At 44.9% G+C, this 19,093-nt stretch overlaps 1 protein-coding gene across 4 annotated transcripts in view; it reads right to left on the minus strand.

Moving 5' to 3' along the window:
* TRAPPC9 (trafficking protein particle complex 9) overlaps nt 1-19,093 on the minus strand; it is a 715,201-nt gene that overhangs the window by 613,468 nt on the left and 82,640 nt on the right. For all 4 annotated transcript variants that reach the window (XM_017501725.2, XM_017501724.2, XM_037728923.1 and 1 more), the window contains one exon: nt 9,370-9,586. In XM_017501725.2, coding sequence (XP_017357214.1) covers nt 9,370-9,586 — 217 coding nt within the window. The remainder of the gene's footprint in view (nt 1-9,369; nt 9,587-19,093) is intronic.

A 19,093-nucleotide genomic window follows, 5' to 3' on the forward strand; every position in this document is an offset into this window, starting at 1 on the left:
TTATGAAGCTGAAATCAGTGTCATGACTAACCTAGCCACGAATTCAAAAAGGCCCAATTTAACCAATCTCAACACTACCATATCTAGAAAGTTTTCTCACATAAGAATTGGGCAAATATCACTTTGCTGATTCTTTTAAAAATAGATAATGATCCAGTTCCTACCACAGGCGACTATGAGTAAGACCGAGCATACATTTTCTTAACAGTAAATAGTGTACAAGTCATAATTTCTATGTGACTCAAAGTGCTTCCCCTATAAAATGTGAATTCTTTTTTGAAGACAGATTTGCAGCATATGACCCAGTGATAAAATTTTCAATACTCTTGTAATCAAAAAGTTCACCAATTTGGGGGTTTATTATATAAATGAACTATTGCCTTTAGCACATCTGCCTTAGCTCTCTCTTTCTTTCATAAGAGTTCCTGGGCAAAACTTAATCCCTCGTCCAGAAAAAGGCTTGAGCAAAAGGCATGATCAAAAATCTTCGCATGCCGCAACACAAATAAGATTTAAACGATACTGAGCAGCCCATTAAGCTGGCAAATACACACAGCACATGTCAGTGTTCCTACCTCGACTGTCTATAACCAGCTAGTGCAAACGTTCATTTCAAGAGAAAGAATACATTTTGGGACCAGAGAATACAGACAATCTGCCTTTTATTCACAGGTACAGGGTGTTAGATTTCCATTAAATTCTCTGGGAAATGTTTAAAGCAGTCCAGAGCCAGAGTGGAGATGGGGTTTAAAGTGACTTTTGTGTTTTGTTAAACAGATAGCCAGCTGACATTTACCATTTTTACATTATTTAATCTCAGTCAGTCACCTTCTTTCTCTAACCTCTTTCACAAAATAATGGCAAATGTCTCCTCCTGACACGGAAGTCTCCATACAAAGTATCAAGTCACTTGAATGCATGCTTATTTGTTTTGTTTTTCAAAAGAAAAACAATTTCTTTTCAAAAGGAGTATGTTTCATTCATCATTCAACTCAAAAATTAAGGGCAAGCGGCCGGGTGCGGTGGCTCAAGCCTGTAATCCCAGCACTTTGGGAGGCCGAGGCGGGTGGATCACGAGGTCAAGAGATCGAGACCATCCTGGTCAACACGGTGAAACCCCGTCTCTACTAAAAATACAAAAAATTAGCTGGGCATGGTGGCACGTGCCTGTAATCCCAGCTACTCAGGAGGCTGAGGCAGGAGAATTGCCTGGGCCCAGGAGGCGGAGGTTGCGGTGAGCCCAGATCGCGCCATTGCACTCCAGCCTGGGTAACAAGAGCGAAACTCTGTCTCAAAAAAAAAAAAAAAAAAAAATTAAGGGCAAGAAACTCAATAAATGGCAACAGACGTGTTATGGTAGCCGCCCACAAGCATCGGCCCTGCATCACCTGCATGTGCTTGGGCACCGTCAGGGACTGGCGCAGGGACACAGAGACACACAGGGGCCTCGGCTCCCACGGGGCCTACGGGCTAGCGTGGAAGGCAGATGTTAAATAATCACACCCAACACTTTTGTTTTGTTTTTTTTTTTTGACATGGAGTTTCACTCTTGTCGCCCAGGCTGGAGTGCAATGGCGAGATCTTGGCTCACTGCAACCTCCACCTCCCAAGCTCAAGCAATTCTCCTGCCTCAGCCTCCCAAGTAGCTGGGATTATAGGCGTGCACCACTATGCCAGGCTTGTTTTTGTGTTTTTAGTAGAGACGGGGTTTCACCATGTTGGCCAGGCTTGTCTCAAACTCCTGACCTCAGGTGATCCACCCGCCTCGGACTCCCAAAGTGCTGGGATTACAGGCGTCAGCCACCGTGCCCAGCCCCAAATGTTTTTCAAATGTACTTACAAATTATGAGAAGTGTTGTAAGGAAGAACAACAGAATTCCATGAAAAAAGAAAAATAACAGCATTCGATAAAAGAGAAAAATAGAACAGTTCCGCTTAAGGCTGAAGGACCACTGAGGACCTCTCTGAAGAAACGGCATCCAGCTGTGACCTGAGGATGACGGGGAGTGAGGCAGGGAGAAAGGGAAGAGTGTCCCCAAAGGAGGTAAGAGTGTCCCCAAAGGAGGCCAGAGGCATCAGAAGACCTCAGACTGGCGCAGTCTTAGATGTTATAGATAAGTGGCCTCAGGATAGGAAAAAAAATAAAAGCGACTCCTAGGATAACTTCCACAGAGCCCAGGAGGCTTGCTTTTACCCTGAAGCCAGCCTGGAGTTATATTCAAAGGATGCAAAGAAAAAAAAAAAAGGAACTGAAAAGCAATTTAAATCTTGCCTGAAGTCTCTTAAAAGCACACCAAATGGGGATTCCATTCACAAGTGCACAGAGAAACCTATTAAAACACACTTTCTAATCACTCCACAAAGCAACACTGTGATTGCTTTAAAAACTCTTTCTTCTTCCTAAACACTACTCCTTCCCAATCCAATTTCTCCGGAATCCAGCCTAAATGGGCTTAGACACCCAACTCTCCCCTGCTAAGACTTTGGGGTCTAATCTCTCCTCTTCCAACAGTACAACTCTTAGCATTTTTTTTTTTCAAGATGGAGTCTCACTCTGTTACCCAGGCTAGAGTGCAGTGGCACATTCTTGGCTCACTGCAACTGCCACCTCCCAGGTTCAAGCAATTCTCCTGCCTCAGCCTGCTGAGTAGTGGGGACTACAAGTACACACCACCATGCCCGGCTAATTTGTATTTTTTTGAGTACCGACAGGGTTTTGTCATGTTGGCCAGGCTGGTCTCAGACTCCTGACCTCAGGTGATCCACCCACCTTGACCTCCCAAAGTGCTAGGATTACAGGTGTCAGCCACTGCAGCTGGCCACTCCTGGCGTTTGTTGTTGTTGTTGTTGATGTTTTGGGGGGGACAGTCTTACTCTATTGACAGGCACCAGGCTGGAGTGTAGTGGCGCGATCTCGGCTCACTGCAACCTCCGTCTCCCGGGTTCAAGCAATTCTCCTGCCTCAGCCTCCTGAGTAGCTGGGACTACAGGTGCACCACGATGCCCAGCTAATTTTTGTATTTTTTAGTAGAGACGAGGTTTCACCATGTTGGCCAGGATGATCTCGATCTCCTGACCTTGTGATCTGCCCACCTCGGCCTCCCAAAGTACTGGGATTACAGGTGTGAGCCACCGCGCCCAGCCCACTCTTAGCCTTTTAAAATGAAAATCCTACAAGTTTTAGGGCTTATCCAGTTATTTTGTTCAAAATTAACTGTTGCTAGGGAAGGCCCCTCCCTGGTCCTCATCCACAACCAAAGGCCAGGAAGAGGCCTGCCCTAGAAACACACACTCCTTGTGGTGTGGGGGGCCCAGGGGAGGAACAGGCTTTGCAAACCCATTTCACACTAGACTCAGGGGATGCTATGGGAGGCTCGATAGACCTGACCAAGGATCTCATTTGACTAACAGCCACAAACACTTGCTGAGCACCGTCCAAAGCTCTTCACAGGACTGACCAATTCAATCCTTACAACCTCCACCAGTAAACTGGTGTAAACTAGTGCCCCACTTACAGATGAGAAAGTGGGCACACAGGAGTCAGGGACACCGCCAGGGTCACACAGCCAGTCGGTAATGGGGTCCTGCGCTGTCACCAGCTGTGTGACCTCAGGAGTAACACTGCACCTTGCCCGCCCTGGTCCCTCACGTGGCACCTGGAACGCACAGTCTCTATTCACCAAGCTGTGAGAACTGAGGTTACACATGTGAAAACTGCTTACCATGAGGCCACAGCTAGCCTTGGCGTGGATGAGAAAGAGACGCCCGTAGGCAAACGCAGCCTGCAGGCGCAAGGCTTAGCAAGGCACGCCCACAAAATCCCTGTGGGAGACAACAGCACCCCTTCAGCGCCCCTTAGTCTGAATGCACCCAGCTCTGAGCCACAGATGGCTGGCAAGCACGGCCCAGCACCCTACACAGGCCGCAACTGTACGGTGAGCCTGCCCAGCACAGCGACCCTGCCCAGCACAGCAGCTGCTCCAGCTATGTCACCTAAAATACCAGGAAATAGCAAAGAAAATGTGAACAATCACCTTTTTTGTGTGAACAATCAACTTTTTGTAATATCTAATAACCATTTTTTTTAACTTTCATTTTAAGTTCAGTGGAACAAGCAAAGGTTTGATACACTGGTAAACTTGTGTTGTAGGGGTCTGTTGCACAGATTATTTTGTGACCCAGGTATTAAGCTCAGTACCCATTAGTTATTTTTCCTGATCGTCTCCTTCCTTCTACCCTCTACCCTCATCATTTAGCTCCCACTTATAAGTGAGAACATGCAGTACTTGCTTTTCTGTTCCTGTGTTAGTTTGGCTAAGGATAATGGCCTCCAGCTCCATCCACGTCCCTGAAAGAACATGATCTAATTCTTTTTTATGGCTGCATAGTATTCCATGGTGTTATATGTACCACATTTTCTTTATCCAGTCTATCACTGATGGGCATTTAGGTTGATTCCATGCCTTTGCTATTGTGAATAGTGCTGCAGTGAACATACGTGTGCATGTGTCTTTATAACAGAATGATTTAATGAAATGTAAATTGTTCTATTATAAAATTTTTTAATAAATAAAAATAGCCCTAAAATAATAGTAAATATATATATATATATATATATATATATATTTTTTTTTTTTTTTTTTTTTTTTTTTTTTTTTTTTTTTTTTTTTTTTTTTTTTTTTTTTTTTTTTTTTTTTTTTTTTTTTTTTTTTTTTTTTTTTTTTTTTTGAGATAGAGTTTCACTCTTGTCACCCAGGCTGAAGTGCAATGGCGCGATCTCGGCTCACCGCAGCCTCCGCCTCCTGGGTTCAGGCAATTCTCCTGCCTCAGCCTCCTGAGTCGCTGGGATTACAGGCACGCGCCACCATGCCCAGCTGATTTTTTGTAGTTTTAGTAGAGACGGGGTTTCACCATGTTGACCAGGATGGTCTCTATCTCTTGCCCTCGTGATCCACCCGCCTCAGCCTCCCAAAGTGCTGGGATTACAGGCGTGAGCCACCGTGCCCGGCCAATATTTTTATTTATTAAAAAATATTATACTATGAAGGTATAGCATTTTATAGTATAAATTTTTATTTATTAAAAAATTTTATACTATAAAGGTATAGTACTAAAAATAGTGTGGTAATGGTGAAAGAACAGATAAATAGGTCAATGGAGCAGAAGAGACAGCCCAGAAATAGAACCTCATAACTACAGTCAACTCGTCTTTGACAAAGCAGCGAAGGCAATCAATGGAGCAAAGATAGTCTTTTCAATAAATGGTGCTGAAATAAATGGACATCTACAAGCAAAAAAAACCTCCAGACACAGACCTTATACTCTTCACAAAAACTAACTCAAAACAGATCAAAAACCCAAACGAAGAATGAGAAAAATACAAACCTCCCAGAAGTTAACACGAGAAAATCTAGGTGACCTTAGGTATACTTATGACTCTTTAGATATAACACCCAAGGTATAAACCATGAAAGAAAGAATTGATAAGCTAGGCTTCATTAAAATTTATAACTTCTGCTCTGCAAAAGACATATCAAGAGAATGAGAAAACAAGTCACAGACTGGGAGAAAATATTTACAAAAGACACAACTGATAAAGGACTGTCATCTGAATCACACAAAAAACTCTTAACATCAACAGCAAGGAAATACACAACCCAATTAAAAAGGGGGCAAGAGATCTGAACAGACACTTCACCAAAGAAGATATCCAGATGGCAAGTAAGCATAAGAAAAATGCTCAACATCATCTGCCATCAGGGAATTCCATGGTAAAGCAATGAGATACCCGTAAGAATGGCCAAAATCTAAAACACTGACAGCTCCAAATGCTGGCAAGGATGTGGAGCAACAGGAGCTCTCATTCATTGCTGATGGGGATGCAAAATGGTACGGCCACTGTGGAAGACAGTTTGGCAGGTTCTTACAAAACTAAACATATTTTTACTGTATCATCTAGGAACGATGCTCCTTGATATTCACCCAAATGAGCTGAAAACTTATATCCATACAAAAACTTGCACACAAATGTTTATGGCTGCTTTATAATTGCCAAAACTTGCAAGCAACCAAGTTGTCAACCAAGATTCATTAGATGAATGTATAAATAACTGTGACATATTCTGATAGTAGAATATTATTCAGCACTGTAAAGAAATGATCTATCAAGCCATGAAAAGACATGAAGGAAAGTTAAATGCATATTACTAAGAGAAAGAAGCCAATTTGAAAAGGCTACATATTGTGTGATTCCAACTATATGACATTCTGGGAAAGGCAAAACTATGGAGACAGTAAAACGGTCAGTGGTTGCCAGGAGGTAATAGGGAGGGAAGGATGAGGAGATAGAGCACAAAGGATTTTCAGGGCAGGGAAACTTCTCCATATGATATCATAATTGTGGATACTCGTCAGGACACATTTGTCAAATCACACAGAACGTACAATGCCGAAAGTGAACCCTAATGTAAACTATGAACTTTGGGTGATGATGATGTGTCAACATAGGTTCATCAGTTGCAACAAATGTACCACCCTGGTATGGTGTATTGACAGTGGGGAAGTCTGTGGGTCTGCAGGGCAGGAGGTAAGTGGGTCATCAGCCTCAATTCACACAACCTCATGGTCCATCTAAAGTGCCAGTCATGAAACAAGGGCTTGGGAGACAGGTTCCATCCCATCCCTCTGGGGAACACAGAGGAAAAAGAAATTAGAGAAAGGGAGGGCAGGTGACAGGGCAGGTGCAGAAAAACTGTCATAAACCTCACCACAGAGCACACCTTATCCATCTTTGTGCATGACCTTGCCAGGTCTCCTCTATTCTGTACCCTGTCATGGTTTTGGGGGGTTTCTTTAGTTAAACATGGGGCTTGACACCTGTCTGTGCTGGATGTGCTGGTGATTGGACTCATGCTGTTAGTGGAGTTCATTTTGAACCTGGATTTTGTCCTTTGCTTTCGTCTTAGCTGTTGGTGATGACACTGAGTGCAAGAGGTCAAGAGTGGAGTTTGGGACCCTCTCCGGCAGGCTTTCTATTCTGTAGGGATGTCCTGGTTCTTGCTTTGTGTTGGACACCATGCCACATGTTGAGGGTGAACACACAAAGTCCCAAACTCCCTGACAGATCTCAGCCATCTCACCCTAGCAGATAGCATGATAGGCTTGTTTCACTTGCCTGGAGTGTCATCAGCACTCCGCCTCACCCTGTGGCCCCAGAGAGGCAGGATATCTTAGGCTCTAAAGACAAAAACCCTCAAAAATTGGGGATTCTTATGGGGATCTTGATGGGACTTGGGGGATTTTCAACCCTGAATACATCTGCTAGCATGCAGGGCCTCAGCTCTTCCTGGCACAGCTTCAGGCCAGACCACAGCAGTCCAGAGCAGAAGTGTCCTCCCCACATTGCAAAAGCACTCCCCAGGCCTAGTTCTTTTCCCTGGAGAGAAACAAGAGGCTCAAGTGCTACATGTGCTCCATCCCATCTCCCTTCACTCCCTGCCTGAAAGGCTCTCCTCCGGCCACACTACTCACTTAGTCTGCATTTTATCTTCCAAACCCCAGTGCCCTCCTTTTAAATGAGGCAAGAGGATCATCTCAGCCCAAGAGCTTGAGGCCATCCTGAGCAACATAACAAAACCTCATTTCTAATAAATGAAAATGAACAAATGCTTTCAGATATCACAGTGTTCTCAGCCAGGGATTTCACAAAGTATTGCTGCCATGCCAAATCTGGCCACCATGTCCTAATGTATCATGGTTTACACACTGCTCCTGGCTGTTTTCACACCGAACAGCAGGGTCAGGTCATTTTCACAGAGACTGTGAGGCCCGTGAAGCCTAAAATACTTGCTCTCTGGCCCTTTGCTGACCCCTGCTCACAGCTAATCAGAATGCATCCTGAGAATCTGATTGGAGATTCCATCAGATCTAAGTGTTGCCTTGGGAAGATGGCGGAACAGTAAGAAGTCTAGGGAGTGTGACTTAGGAGGATGGTCACAGCAACGTTAGACATATAAGTTAGAAGCAGCTCTGGAAGGACCTGAGAGCTCTGTGCAGACAGCAGGAAGCTGTCGTAGGTGAGGGGCAGCTGTCTGCTTCCACTGGACAGGGCAGACCTCCTTTGCCATTGCATCACTCACCCACCATACCACTTGGCATGGGGGCAGGAGTCTAACTAATTACCTGTTGAATCAATGTACCAAAAAGTCCAGTAGACATGTCTTCAGGTATTCCAGCAGGTGAAAGTAAGGAGAAACACAATTTTTAAATCCATGTTGGGGAGAGCCCTAACAATCAGAATTATCCAGAAGTAGACTGGATTCATCATGAAGCCATAATCACCTCCAGTCAGCAGAGGCCAGTGAAACTGATGGACATGACCACATAAAAAAGATGCTGAAGAATCCATTTTTGCCCTGGTGGGAAATTAACCTACATGACATCTCAGTTCTTTTCATATCTAGAAGCCGACGCCTTCACTAACTCCAGGCTTGAAAAAAAAAGTGCTCTATGTTTCCTATCTAAAAGCAACCCCTCAAACTTTTTTTTTGGTTTGTTTTTGTTTTTTGAGACAAGGTCTCTCTCTGCCGCCCAGAATGGGGTGCAGTGGCGCAATCCCAGCTCGCTGCAACCTCTGCCTCCCAGGTTCACGCGATTCTCGTGCCTCAGTATCCCAAGTAGCTGGGACTACAGGCGCGTACCACCACACCCAGCTAATTTTCACATTTTTTGGTAGATACAGGGTTTCACCATGTTGCCCAGGCTGGTCATGAATTCCTGACCTCAAGTGATCTGCCTGGCTTGTCCTTCCAAACTTCTGTGGATTATAGGAGTGAGGTACCTCGCCTAGCTCCAAAAAATATTTTTTCTCCTCCTAATTAGACTTCACCTAATACAGAGCATTATCCTTATGCATATTTGTTATTAGATTTATAGCTTTATTCTTAATATGTATTGCCCTGCATTAATATTTCAGAGTAAGAATTTACTTAGCATAGCTGGGCTATACACATATACCCAAGTATATTTATTCCTGCTTCATTGATTTATGCTAACCTAACTAAATATCCTAAGTAAAATTCATTAGGCATTTCCAGTATTTGATTGATGATGACACACCACGCCAATGAACTCAGAGGCGATTTCTAACTTTCCCTGATAAAGATTCAAAAATCTGAACCCCAAAGCAAAGTACAAGTACATCTTCTTATCATCTGATGATAGTAGGTACCCAATTGCCGGGCAGGGATTTAGACATCCTTGAGTCACCAGCACCAGTCACAATGTCTGCCATGCAGAGCAGGGGCCCAAACAGCATGTGATCAGCCGACAGAAAGCAACACCTTGGCACCGGCAAGGGGACTCCAGTACCTCTGCTGAAGTCTTTTGGATCCAGTGACAGACTGTAGCCGGGGAGCGTTTCCAGGAGGAGTTTGTAGCAAGCCCTCCACCCAGGCTCCGCGATGCTGGGGGCCACGCACTGCATGGCGGCCACGCGCTTGAAGAACGCAGACTTGCGATGGAAGCCGATCAGCTCATAGAGCTCAGAGAGGATGCTGTAGCGCTGAATTTTCTCTTCCTCAGAAAGCTGAAACACAGGGAGAAAGTAAAAAAGCTTTTGAAAGAAACTTGTAAGTAAAAAAAGAAACACAGGTTTAAAATGTTTCTTCATAAAACAAAGACCTGAGGAGACATAGAGGAGAGGGAAAGCCTGGCGAGCAGCGCTGGGCACGGGCCCAGGGCAGCACCAGGTGGCTCGAGACCTTCCCAGTCATCGCTGCAGATGCACCAGTCCTCCTGCTAATGCAGCTCAGATTCTCTGCTACAAAGGTACTTGCTACAGATCACACGACACCTCTATTTTAAGTTCCTTAACAAAAAAAAAAAAAAGAAAAGGAACAAGAGCTCATCGAGACAACAGGATTCTAACAAGGTCTTTCATCAAACACAAAAAGTCTTAAAACACGAGAATACACAGAACCATGGAACTGGGTAATGAATTGTTTACAGTAACACCACTGAAATTAGACTTAAGACTTCATAGTTTACAAAAAATTTTCTTTCGTCCAAGACCCAATTGAATCCTCCCAACAACCCTGTAGTGTAGCAATCTTCTATTTCTTCTTTTTTTTTTTTTTTTTTTTTTTGAGATAGAGTCTCACTCTGTCGCCCAGACTGGAGTGTGGTGGCGCAATCTTGGCTCACTGCAACTTCCACCCCACCCCCAGGTTCAGGCAATTCTCCTGCCTCATCCTCCTGTGTAGCTGAGATTACAGGCAACCACCCGCATGACAGGCTAATTTCTGTGTTTTCAGTAGAGATGGGATTTCTCCATGTTGGCCAGGCTGGCCTCAAACTCCTGACCTCAGGTGATCCGCCTGCCTCGACCTCCCAAAGTGCTGGGATTACAGGTGTGAGCCACTGCACCCAGATGACAACTTCTGTTTCTTCAGTACCTACTGTATGGCAGCAGACTTAATGTACCTGATTTACTCAATACAACCATCTGTGAGCTGGCAAATAAGGACATTAACAGCTCAGGGACACATTAATCACCTATGGAAAATCACACAGCCAAGAAGTATCAGGGACAAGACCTGACTCTGGGCCTGGGCTCTGCCCACTGCACAGCTGCCCTCAGAGAAGAAGGAAGGCAGAGCCCACTCTGCTGCTCCAGGAGCACTGCTCAAGGAAGCGCTTCTCTCTCTCCTCTGCCCTGGACGATGACTGTTTCCCTGATGTTTCTGTGAGTAGAGAGCCTTAGCTTGAATACCCTTGCAACTTGGGCCTCCAAACCCTGCTTCCATCCCCTTTCCTTCATGCCCACTGCCATGGCCTCGCTGGGGCCCTCATCAGCCATCATCTGGAAGACAAATCAGCATCATCTTCCCACCACCTCCTCCACCTTCCTTCACCTGTCCACACACCCCTCCCAGACTCAGGTTCCTGAGACATGGCTCAGAGCCCATCACCCCAGCCATGGTTTGAATGTGCCTCCCCAAAATTCACACGTTGAGAGCCTAGCCCCCAAGGTGATGGTATTAAGATGTGGGGACTTTAAGAAGTGATTGGGTCAGGAGGTGAAGCCCGCAGGAATGGAATTAGTACCCTTATAAGAAGAGACCCTGGAGAGCTAACTCACCTCTTCCACCATGTGAGAACACAGAGAAAAGATGGCAGTCTATGAACAAGCAGATGGGCCCTCCCCAGACACCAAACCTGCTGGCACCTGGATCATGGACTTCCAGCCTCTAGAACTGTGTGCAATCAATTTCTATTGTTTTTTTTTGTTTTTTGTTTTTTTTTGAGACGGAGTTTTGCTCTTGTTACCCAGGCTGGAGTGCAATGGCGCGATCTCAGCTCACAGCAACCTCCGTCTCCCGGGTTCAGGCAATTCTCCTGCCTCAGCCTCCTGAGTAGCTGGGATTACAGGCACGCGCCACCATGCCCAGCTAATTTTTTGTATTTTTAGTAGAGACAGGGTTTCACCATGTTGACCAGGATGGTCTCGATCTCTTGCCCTCGTGATCCACCCGCCTTGGCCTCCCAAAGTGCTGGGATTACAGGCTTGAGCCACCGCGCCTGGCCTCAATTTCTATTGTTTACAAGCCACCCGGTCTGGTTTTGTTACAGCGGCCTCACCAAACTAACACAATCTCCGTCTTGAAACCACTAGGGACCCCTTCAGGCTGTAAAATGGAGCTCAAATGCCTCACGGGCATACTAGGTCCTCCGCAGTGAGCTCCAGCCTGCTCTGGGAACTCGACGTCCCACTGTCTACCTATTACCTCACCAAACTGAACAACTTTAACTCATTTGTTTCTCCTTCTGTCAACGCATATTCCCTGAATGCCTACTCTGTGCCAGCCACTCTTGTGGTGGGGGATACAGAAGTGAACAAAACAGGCTAAGACCACCACCCAGAGGGCCTCCGTGCTAATGACGGGCTAGTCCCCTGGCTTAGAATCAGTGGGGAAGATGACAATAAATCAATGAACAATGAAATAAAATCACTGCTCTAAGTCCAGTGAAATACACTTTGACCTAGAATCACGGGTGGCAGCTTGTGAGGTGGACTGCACCAGGGGACGCCGCCAGGACGCACAGGTTCTCTGCTCCTGCACTCCTTCCACTTCCACGTCTGACTCTCCCTTCGGAGGTTCATTTCCAATGCCACCCTCTCCAGGAAGCTCATCTTCATGCCCTTCAGCTGGAAACTGCTGCTTCCTCCTTCCCTAACTTCTCCTAACCATGCTGGACTCCATAATGTCCTTTCTCTGTGTCTCCCATACTATTTATGTATGCATTGTATCTCTGCACTCCTGCTTTCCCTAAGTGAAAGGTCATTTCACATTCACCCCAACGAGGTGTGAGAATCATCGCTGTTCTGCCTGCTTACCAGCATCTGATAACATCAGTCTTTTTTATTTTAGATGTTCTGGTGGCTTTAACTTCCATTTCCCTGAAAACCAATGATGTTGAACCTTTTTCATATGATTACTGGCCACCAGTATATTTTCCTTTGTGAAGTGCTTATTCAAATCTTCTGACAGCTTTTAAAATTAGATTGTTTGTTTTATTATTGAGTCATAGGAGTTCTGTATATATTCTGAATGCAAGTCCTTAGTTATATATGTTTTGCAAATATTTCCTTCCAGTCTGTTGCCAATTTATTTTCCTACGGGAGTCTTAATAAGCAAAAGCATTTCATTGTGCGGTAGCTCAACTTACCAGTTTTTTCTTCTACAGTTAGTGCCTTCTGTGCTCTAATCTAAGAAAAACCTTTGCCCGAGGTCACAAAGATATTCTAAGTTTTCATCTGGAAGTTGCTGTCTAGGTCCATGGTCCATGAATATTCAAATCTGAGTAGGACACGGCCTCTCCCTTTCCAGGAGTGTGCAGTACAGCACCGGAAAGAGACCCCAGTGCAGGCGGAGAGAAGCCAGGGAGGGGTAGAGGAGGTCTGTAAAAAAGAGGCGGGGGTTGGCCAGGCATGGTGGCTCACGCCTGTAATCCCAGCACTTTGGGAGGCCAAGGCGGGCAGATCACCAGAGGTCAGGAGTTTGAGACCAGACTGATCAACATGGAGAAATCCCATCTCTACTAAAAAATACAAAATTAGCCAGGCATGCTAGTCCTGTAGTCCCAGCTACTCCGGAGGCTGAGGCAGGAAAATCGCTTGAACCTGGGGTTGTGGTGAGCCAAGATCGTGCCACTGCACTCTAGCCTGAGCAACAAGAGCGAGACTCTTGTCTCAAAAAAGAAAAAGAAAAGAAAAGAAGAGATGGGGGTACTTAATGCTTTTATCACAAAGCTGAAAATGCCCAGACCTTCAGCTGCACCCACTATGTGCCAAAAAGGATAAAAGATGTTGGGGCAGAAAAGACAAATAGTGATTTTAGCCAGTGCCCTTAAAGAGGCCACCATCTAAAATAAAGGTGACATCCAGGGAAGGTCGCATCGTTGATTCTTTCATGGAACCTATCCAAGATGAAAGGTTGTAATATTATGATCAGTAATACATTATTTCATTCCTCTTACCATTTCAGCGTAATAAGAAATCAAATTGATAAACACTACAGTGCAAATGGAATCGACATCACTTCCAAGCCCCAAAACAGATCCTTAATGGGAAAAGCTTGGGCGCAACTGCTTTTGGGCACTAGGCAGACACTTGACTAAGAAGCCGCGAGCCCAGGGAGCCTCAGGACAGAGCCATGTTAGGTCAACACAGGCACCAGAAGCCGGGGGGTACAGAACAGTCCCAGGCAAAACGCCAGGCCAAGGTCCTCACAAAATCTTGAAACGAGATGAAATCCCCAAACTCATTTCCAACCTGCTGCTCTTTCAGGGAATATTAATCAGTACGTCTTTGTTCTAATTTTTCAAAAGGCTGCACAGTCACGACGCCCGAGTTCAGGGCCCAGATGTTTATGTGAGGTTCCAATGGAAGTGGCTCAAAGGCTACTCAAGACAAGTAGCCTTACTCACAGGACAGACTCTGGGGGATCCAAATACTAATTCACTACTCCATTTCCAAGGAGAAAGTAAGTTCAGATCTTTCTTCTTCTGCTAATAAGAAATACAGTGGTAACATCAGTGGGAAACTCCAGACGCAGGACTGGTCTCGGGCAGGATGATAAAGAGAGGAATACAGACTGGACCTGTGAAGTCCTGAGTTCCAGGGCCACACCTGCATATCCCTAAGAAATAGGGATCATCAAATCTAATTATGATTGTTGAAAAGACTAAATGAAAAAGTGCAAACACTGAGCATAAGCCTAAAACTCTCAGTGAGTGTTCAAGAAACAGAAATATCACTGTTAGTTAATGCCTTTGAAATCACAGGTTCTAACCCCAAGTTAACCAGCCAGAGAAGCTCTAGAAAATGCCTTCACCCCCATCAGCCTTCTCAAACATGGGTACTTGCGGTGATCGGAAGAACAAGGCAGTGACAGATGCTTGGGGGCAGCCTGGTGGCAGCACTCAAGTGATGACCGTGGGAGAGTGCGGGATGGGGAGCAGCGGGCACCACACCTTCCCAGATATGGGAAAAACACTCTGCTTCTCTCGCCAGCTATTGCCAGCCATAATTACATGGAGAGAAAATATATCTTCAAAATTACACAAACTTTCCATATGTCTATCAAAAAAGTCCAGAAAAAACATAACTTGCTTTCTCACATTCCGGAGTAGGGGTAATGAGGTATGCACCAAGGATTTTTCTTTAAAAAGCAGCTGCCTAAAGTAATTGGATCCATTTTCAGTTTTAATCATTTAAAGGTAAGAATGGAAACAAAAACTTAAATAAGACCTGGTCCCTCAAAAGTTCATGAAGTAGTAGAGGAGACAAGCCCATAAATAACCACAGTGTTGGGGCCAGGCGCAGTGGCTCATGCCTGTAATCTCAGCACTTTGGGAGGCTGAGGCAGGCAGACTACCTGAGGTCAGGAGTTCAAGACCAGCCTGGCCAACATAGTGAAACCCCATCTCTACTGAAAATACAAAAATTAGCTAGGCTTGATGGTGGATGCCTAGAGTTCCAGCCTATAGTTCCATTGGGAGGCTGAGGCAAGAGAATCACTTGAATCCAGGAGGCGGTAGCTGCAGTGAGCTGAGATCACGCCGCTGTGCTCCAGCCTGGGTAACAGATGGAGGCTCCATCTCAAAAAACAAAAACAAAAAAAAGAATCCCAGTGTTGGGAAGAATATGGACAGGACACGGCTGAAACAGAGATGCTGTGCCCTATGCCTTGGACAGGTACCTGGAAGGACTACCAGGTACATCTACCACATGCTGGAGGAAGGACATTGCTCTTGGTAAGTGCACCATCCAAAAGAGATGGCCAAGCCAAGTCCATACTTGACACCTGATCACCCCAGTTTCAGCCTTTGATTCATGCTTGGATAACCTTAAAAACCCACTACTTTGCCTTCCAGAAATGCTGCCTACTTTTACCATCTTTGGGTTAAGTGAGCGAGTGAGTTCATGTGTACTTTGATTACAGCTTTTCTCCACATTCATCTTTCCATACTAGAGTTCTGAATTTCTTTCTTCTCTTTTTTTCCTTTTTTTGAGACAGAGTTTCACTCTTGTTGCCCAGGCTGGAGTACAGTGGCATGATCTTGGCTCACCGCAACCTCCGCCTCCCAGGTTCAAGTGATTCTCCTGACTCAGCCTCCTCAGTAGTGGGATTACAGGTGCCTGATACCACATGGGGCTAATTTTTGTATTTTTAGTAGAGATGGGGTTTCGCCACGTTGGCCAGGCTGGTCTCAAACTCCTGACCTCAGGTTATCCGCCCACCTCGGTCTCCCAAGGATTACAGGCATGAGCCACCATGCCCAGCCAAGTTCTCCATAAATCTAGTCCCTCCAATGACATCTTATGGAGCCTGAGATGAAAAGCCAACTAAATAAAAGCATACACAGCTAGAAGGTCACCCACCCCCAACACCGCTTTCCTAAAAACTCCTCTCCTGCCTGTCCAAAATAGACTAATGCCTTCCGTACTATGCTCACAAAACACTGCAGATCTGTCTCTTCAAGCAGAAATGAGATCTCTACAGGAGGAGACCATTCGTATTCTCCTCTGAATTTCTAGCACGTCGTGGCGGCAACAGATACGATTGTCATTATAGTTTATTTCCTTTAAAAATATTTTCGGCCAGCCTGGCCAACATGGTGAAGCCCCATCTCTACTAAAAATACAAAAATTAGCCAGACACGGTGGTGCACACCTATAATCCTAACTACATGAGAAGCTGAAGCAGGAGAATCGCTTGAACCTGGGAGGCAGAGGTTGCAGTGAGCCGAGATCGCGCCTCTGCACTCCACCCTGGACGACAGAGCAAGACTCGGTCTCAAAAAAAAAAAAAAAAAAAATACTTTGGGATATTTAAATGAGACTTTCGGAGACAGCCTAAGGTAGTATGTCTGGGTATAACAACTGGATCCAGAGCTTCTGTGAGCCTTTTTCATATTTTCTGTTCACTGATTCATTCAGAATGTAGCTTCTCACTCCAGAAGGATTTACATTTTTCTGCCAGGAGTCTGTGGTCACTCTTATGCCAGGACAAGTTTAAACTAAACCCTCTTTGGACTGGTTTTGTTTCCTTCTGTAATGGTTAATACTGAATGTCAAGTTGATTGGATTGAAAGATGCAAAGTATTGATCCTGGGTGTGTCTGTGAGGGTGTTGCCAAAAGAGATTAACATTTGAGTCAGTGGCTGGGAGAGGCAGACCCACCCTTCAACTGCTGCCAGTGCAGCTGGAATATAAAGCAGGCAGAAAACTGTGAAGAGACCAGACTGGCCTAGCCTCCCAGCCTACAGCTTTCTCCTGCAGTAGGTGCTTCCTGCCCTCAAACATCAGACTCCAGGTTCTTCATTTTTGGGACTCGGATTGGTTCTCCTTACTCCTCAGCTTGCAGACAGCCTATTGCGGAACCTTGTCATCATGTGAGTTAACACTTAATAAACCCCCTCATATGTATATATCTGTAAATAGATATAGGTATATCTCTATCAGTTCTGTCCCTCTAGAGAACTCCGACTAATACACCTTCCAAGATCAAGGGTCTTCTTATATTCTTACCTTAAGAACTGAGGTGTTTTTCTATTTCATTCTTTGACTAAACATGTGTCATCCAGGGGATCTCGGTTTTACCCATGGGTCTGCCATCCAACTCCCAGGTCTGGGCAGGTCTAAGGTTGACTTCCTATCCCTCCTGTGTGAGCACTAAAAACTGTTACCATGGATAGGCAGGGCATTCTCTGGCTTTCAAGGCCCACTGACTTTCAGAATTCCTACTTTTCAGAAAATGATTTTCTTTTCCTTTCTTAACAATGGGCTATGCATTTTGAAAGATGTTGGGTATGCAGATAGGGGGATTTTTATCTCTTAATCAGCATTTTTAAGGAATTTGTGCTGAAAGTTTTTGGACCACTATATTACCAAAACAAAAATCACTATTTTCCAAACTTAAGTATGATTTGAAATCTTTCTTTTCTTTCTTTTTAACTATTAACAGGTGTTTTTTAAATTAAAAAACATTGCTCAGTCCGTGAGTCCCAGCCTGGTGTCTAGGGCCACAGGGCCTGCCCGGTGCTGGCTTTTACCAGGCAGCCTGGTGCTGGGGTCCGAGGCAGGCCTGGTACTCACGTTGCTCTCCTTTCCCTCGTGAGGGTCACCTCCCTCCACACTGTGCTGCCTGGGGCCGGAGGAGGCTGACTCCAGGGGTGCAGGGCTGTCCTTCCCATCCTCTTCCATGCACCTTTTCTTATTTATGTGCTACACCTGGATGTAGCTGTGGTGTCCTGCCTGGTTTCCTAGCTCTTCTGAAGGCATCTGAGTGGATGGTTGTCAGGCTGGTGTTTCTTCAGGTGGACAAGTGCTGAAAGGTCCTATTCTGCCATCGTGCTCACATCACCCCTCCCCTAAGAGAATAACATCAGCCCCAAATCTTCACCTTATATATTACCTATTTAAGGTGAAGCAAACATACAGGAAAGAAATGCTGGGATAAATCACTTGTCCCCATATATTATTTGCTCTATAAAGAAGTTTATTACAATTAAATTTGCATAAAAAGAAAAAAAAATTAAGCCACCAACCGGAGTGGAGTCTTAAAGGGACATACAAAATTAAGAAAGGGATGAAGCCAAAAAATGAGAAGACACTCTATAAGCTTAATGAAATCCATATCCTATGGATGAAATTACTGATTCCTAGAACACCTAATCTAAACATAACAGAAACGTAAGATGCCGTTCTTATTAGGAAATGGCCAAGATAAAAAATAATCATTTAAAAAAAAAAAAAAAAACTAAAATTCTAAGTTTTGGCTGCCGACTAAATTTGTCTCCTTCCTGGAGAAAAGGAAGATGTGTTGGTTCTTTACTGTAGGTATCTCGTGTTCATGGATTGGAAGGCAATATGCTAAGATGGTAAAACACCTCAAATTTATCTATAGACTCAATGCAATTCCTATCAAAATCCTAGCTAGCTTTGTTGGAGAAACTGACAAGCTGACGCCAAAATTCACACGGAAGTACAAGGGACCCAGCATAGCCAGAATGATCTTTAAAAAGAACAAAGTTCGAGGAGACACACTTCCCAGTTTCAAAAGCTACTACAAAACTATAGTAATCAAGACAGTGTGGTACTGGGGTAAGTACAGATACGTAGATCAATTGAATAGAATTAAGAGTTCAGAAAAAAATAATTACAGTCAACGAATTTTCCACAAGTGTCAATGGGTAAATAAATGTCTTTACAACAAATGCTGCTGGGACAACTGGATATTTATATACAAAAGAATAAAGTTAGGCCAGGCGTGGTGGCTCACCCCTGTAATCCCAGTGCTTTGGGAGGCCAGGGCGGGTAGATCACCTGAGGTCAGGAGTTGAAGACCAGCCTGGCCAACACAGTAAAACCCCATCTCTACTAAACATAGGAAAAATCAGCCAGGCATGGTGGCAGGTGCCTGTAATCCCAGCTACTCAGGAGGCTGAGGCGGGAGAATCACTTGAACCCAGGAGGCAGAGGCTGCAGTGAGCTGAGATCCCACCACTGCACTCCAGCCCGGGCGAC

This window comes from Cebus imitator, unplaced genomic scaffold, assembly GCF_001604975.1.
Source record: "Cebus imitator isolate Cc_AM_T3 unplaced genomic scaffold, Cebus_imitator-1.0 Scaffold284, whole genome shotgun sequence".
NCBI classification, from domain to species: Eukaryota; Metazoa; Chordata; class Mammalia; order Primates; family Cebidae; genus Cebus; species Cebus imitator.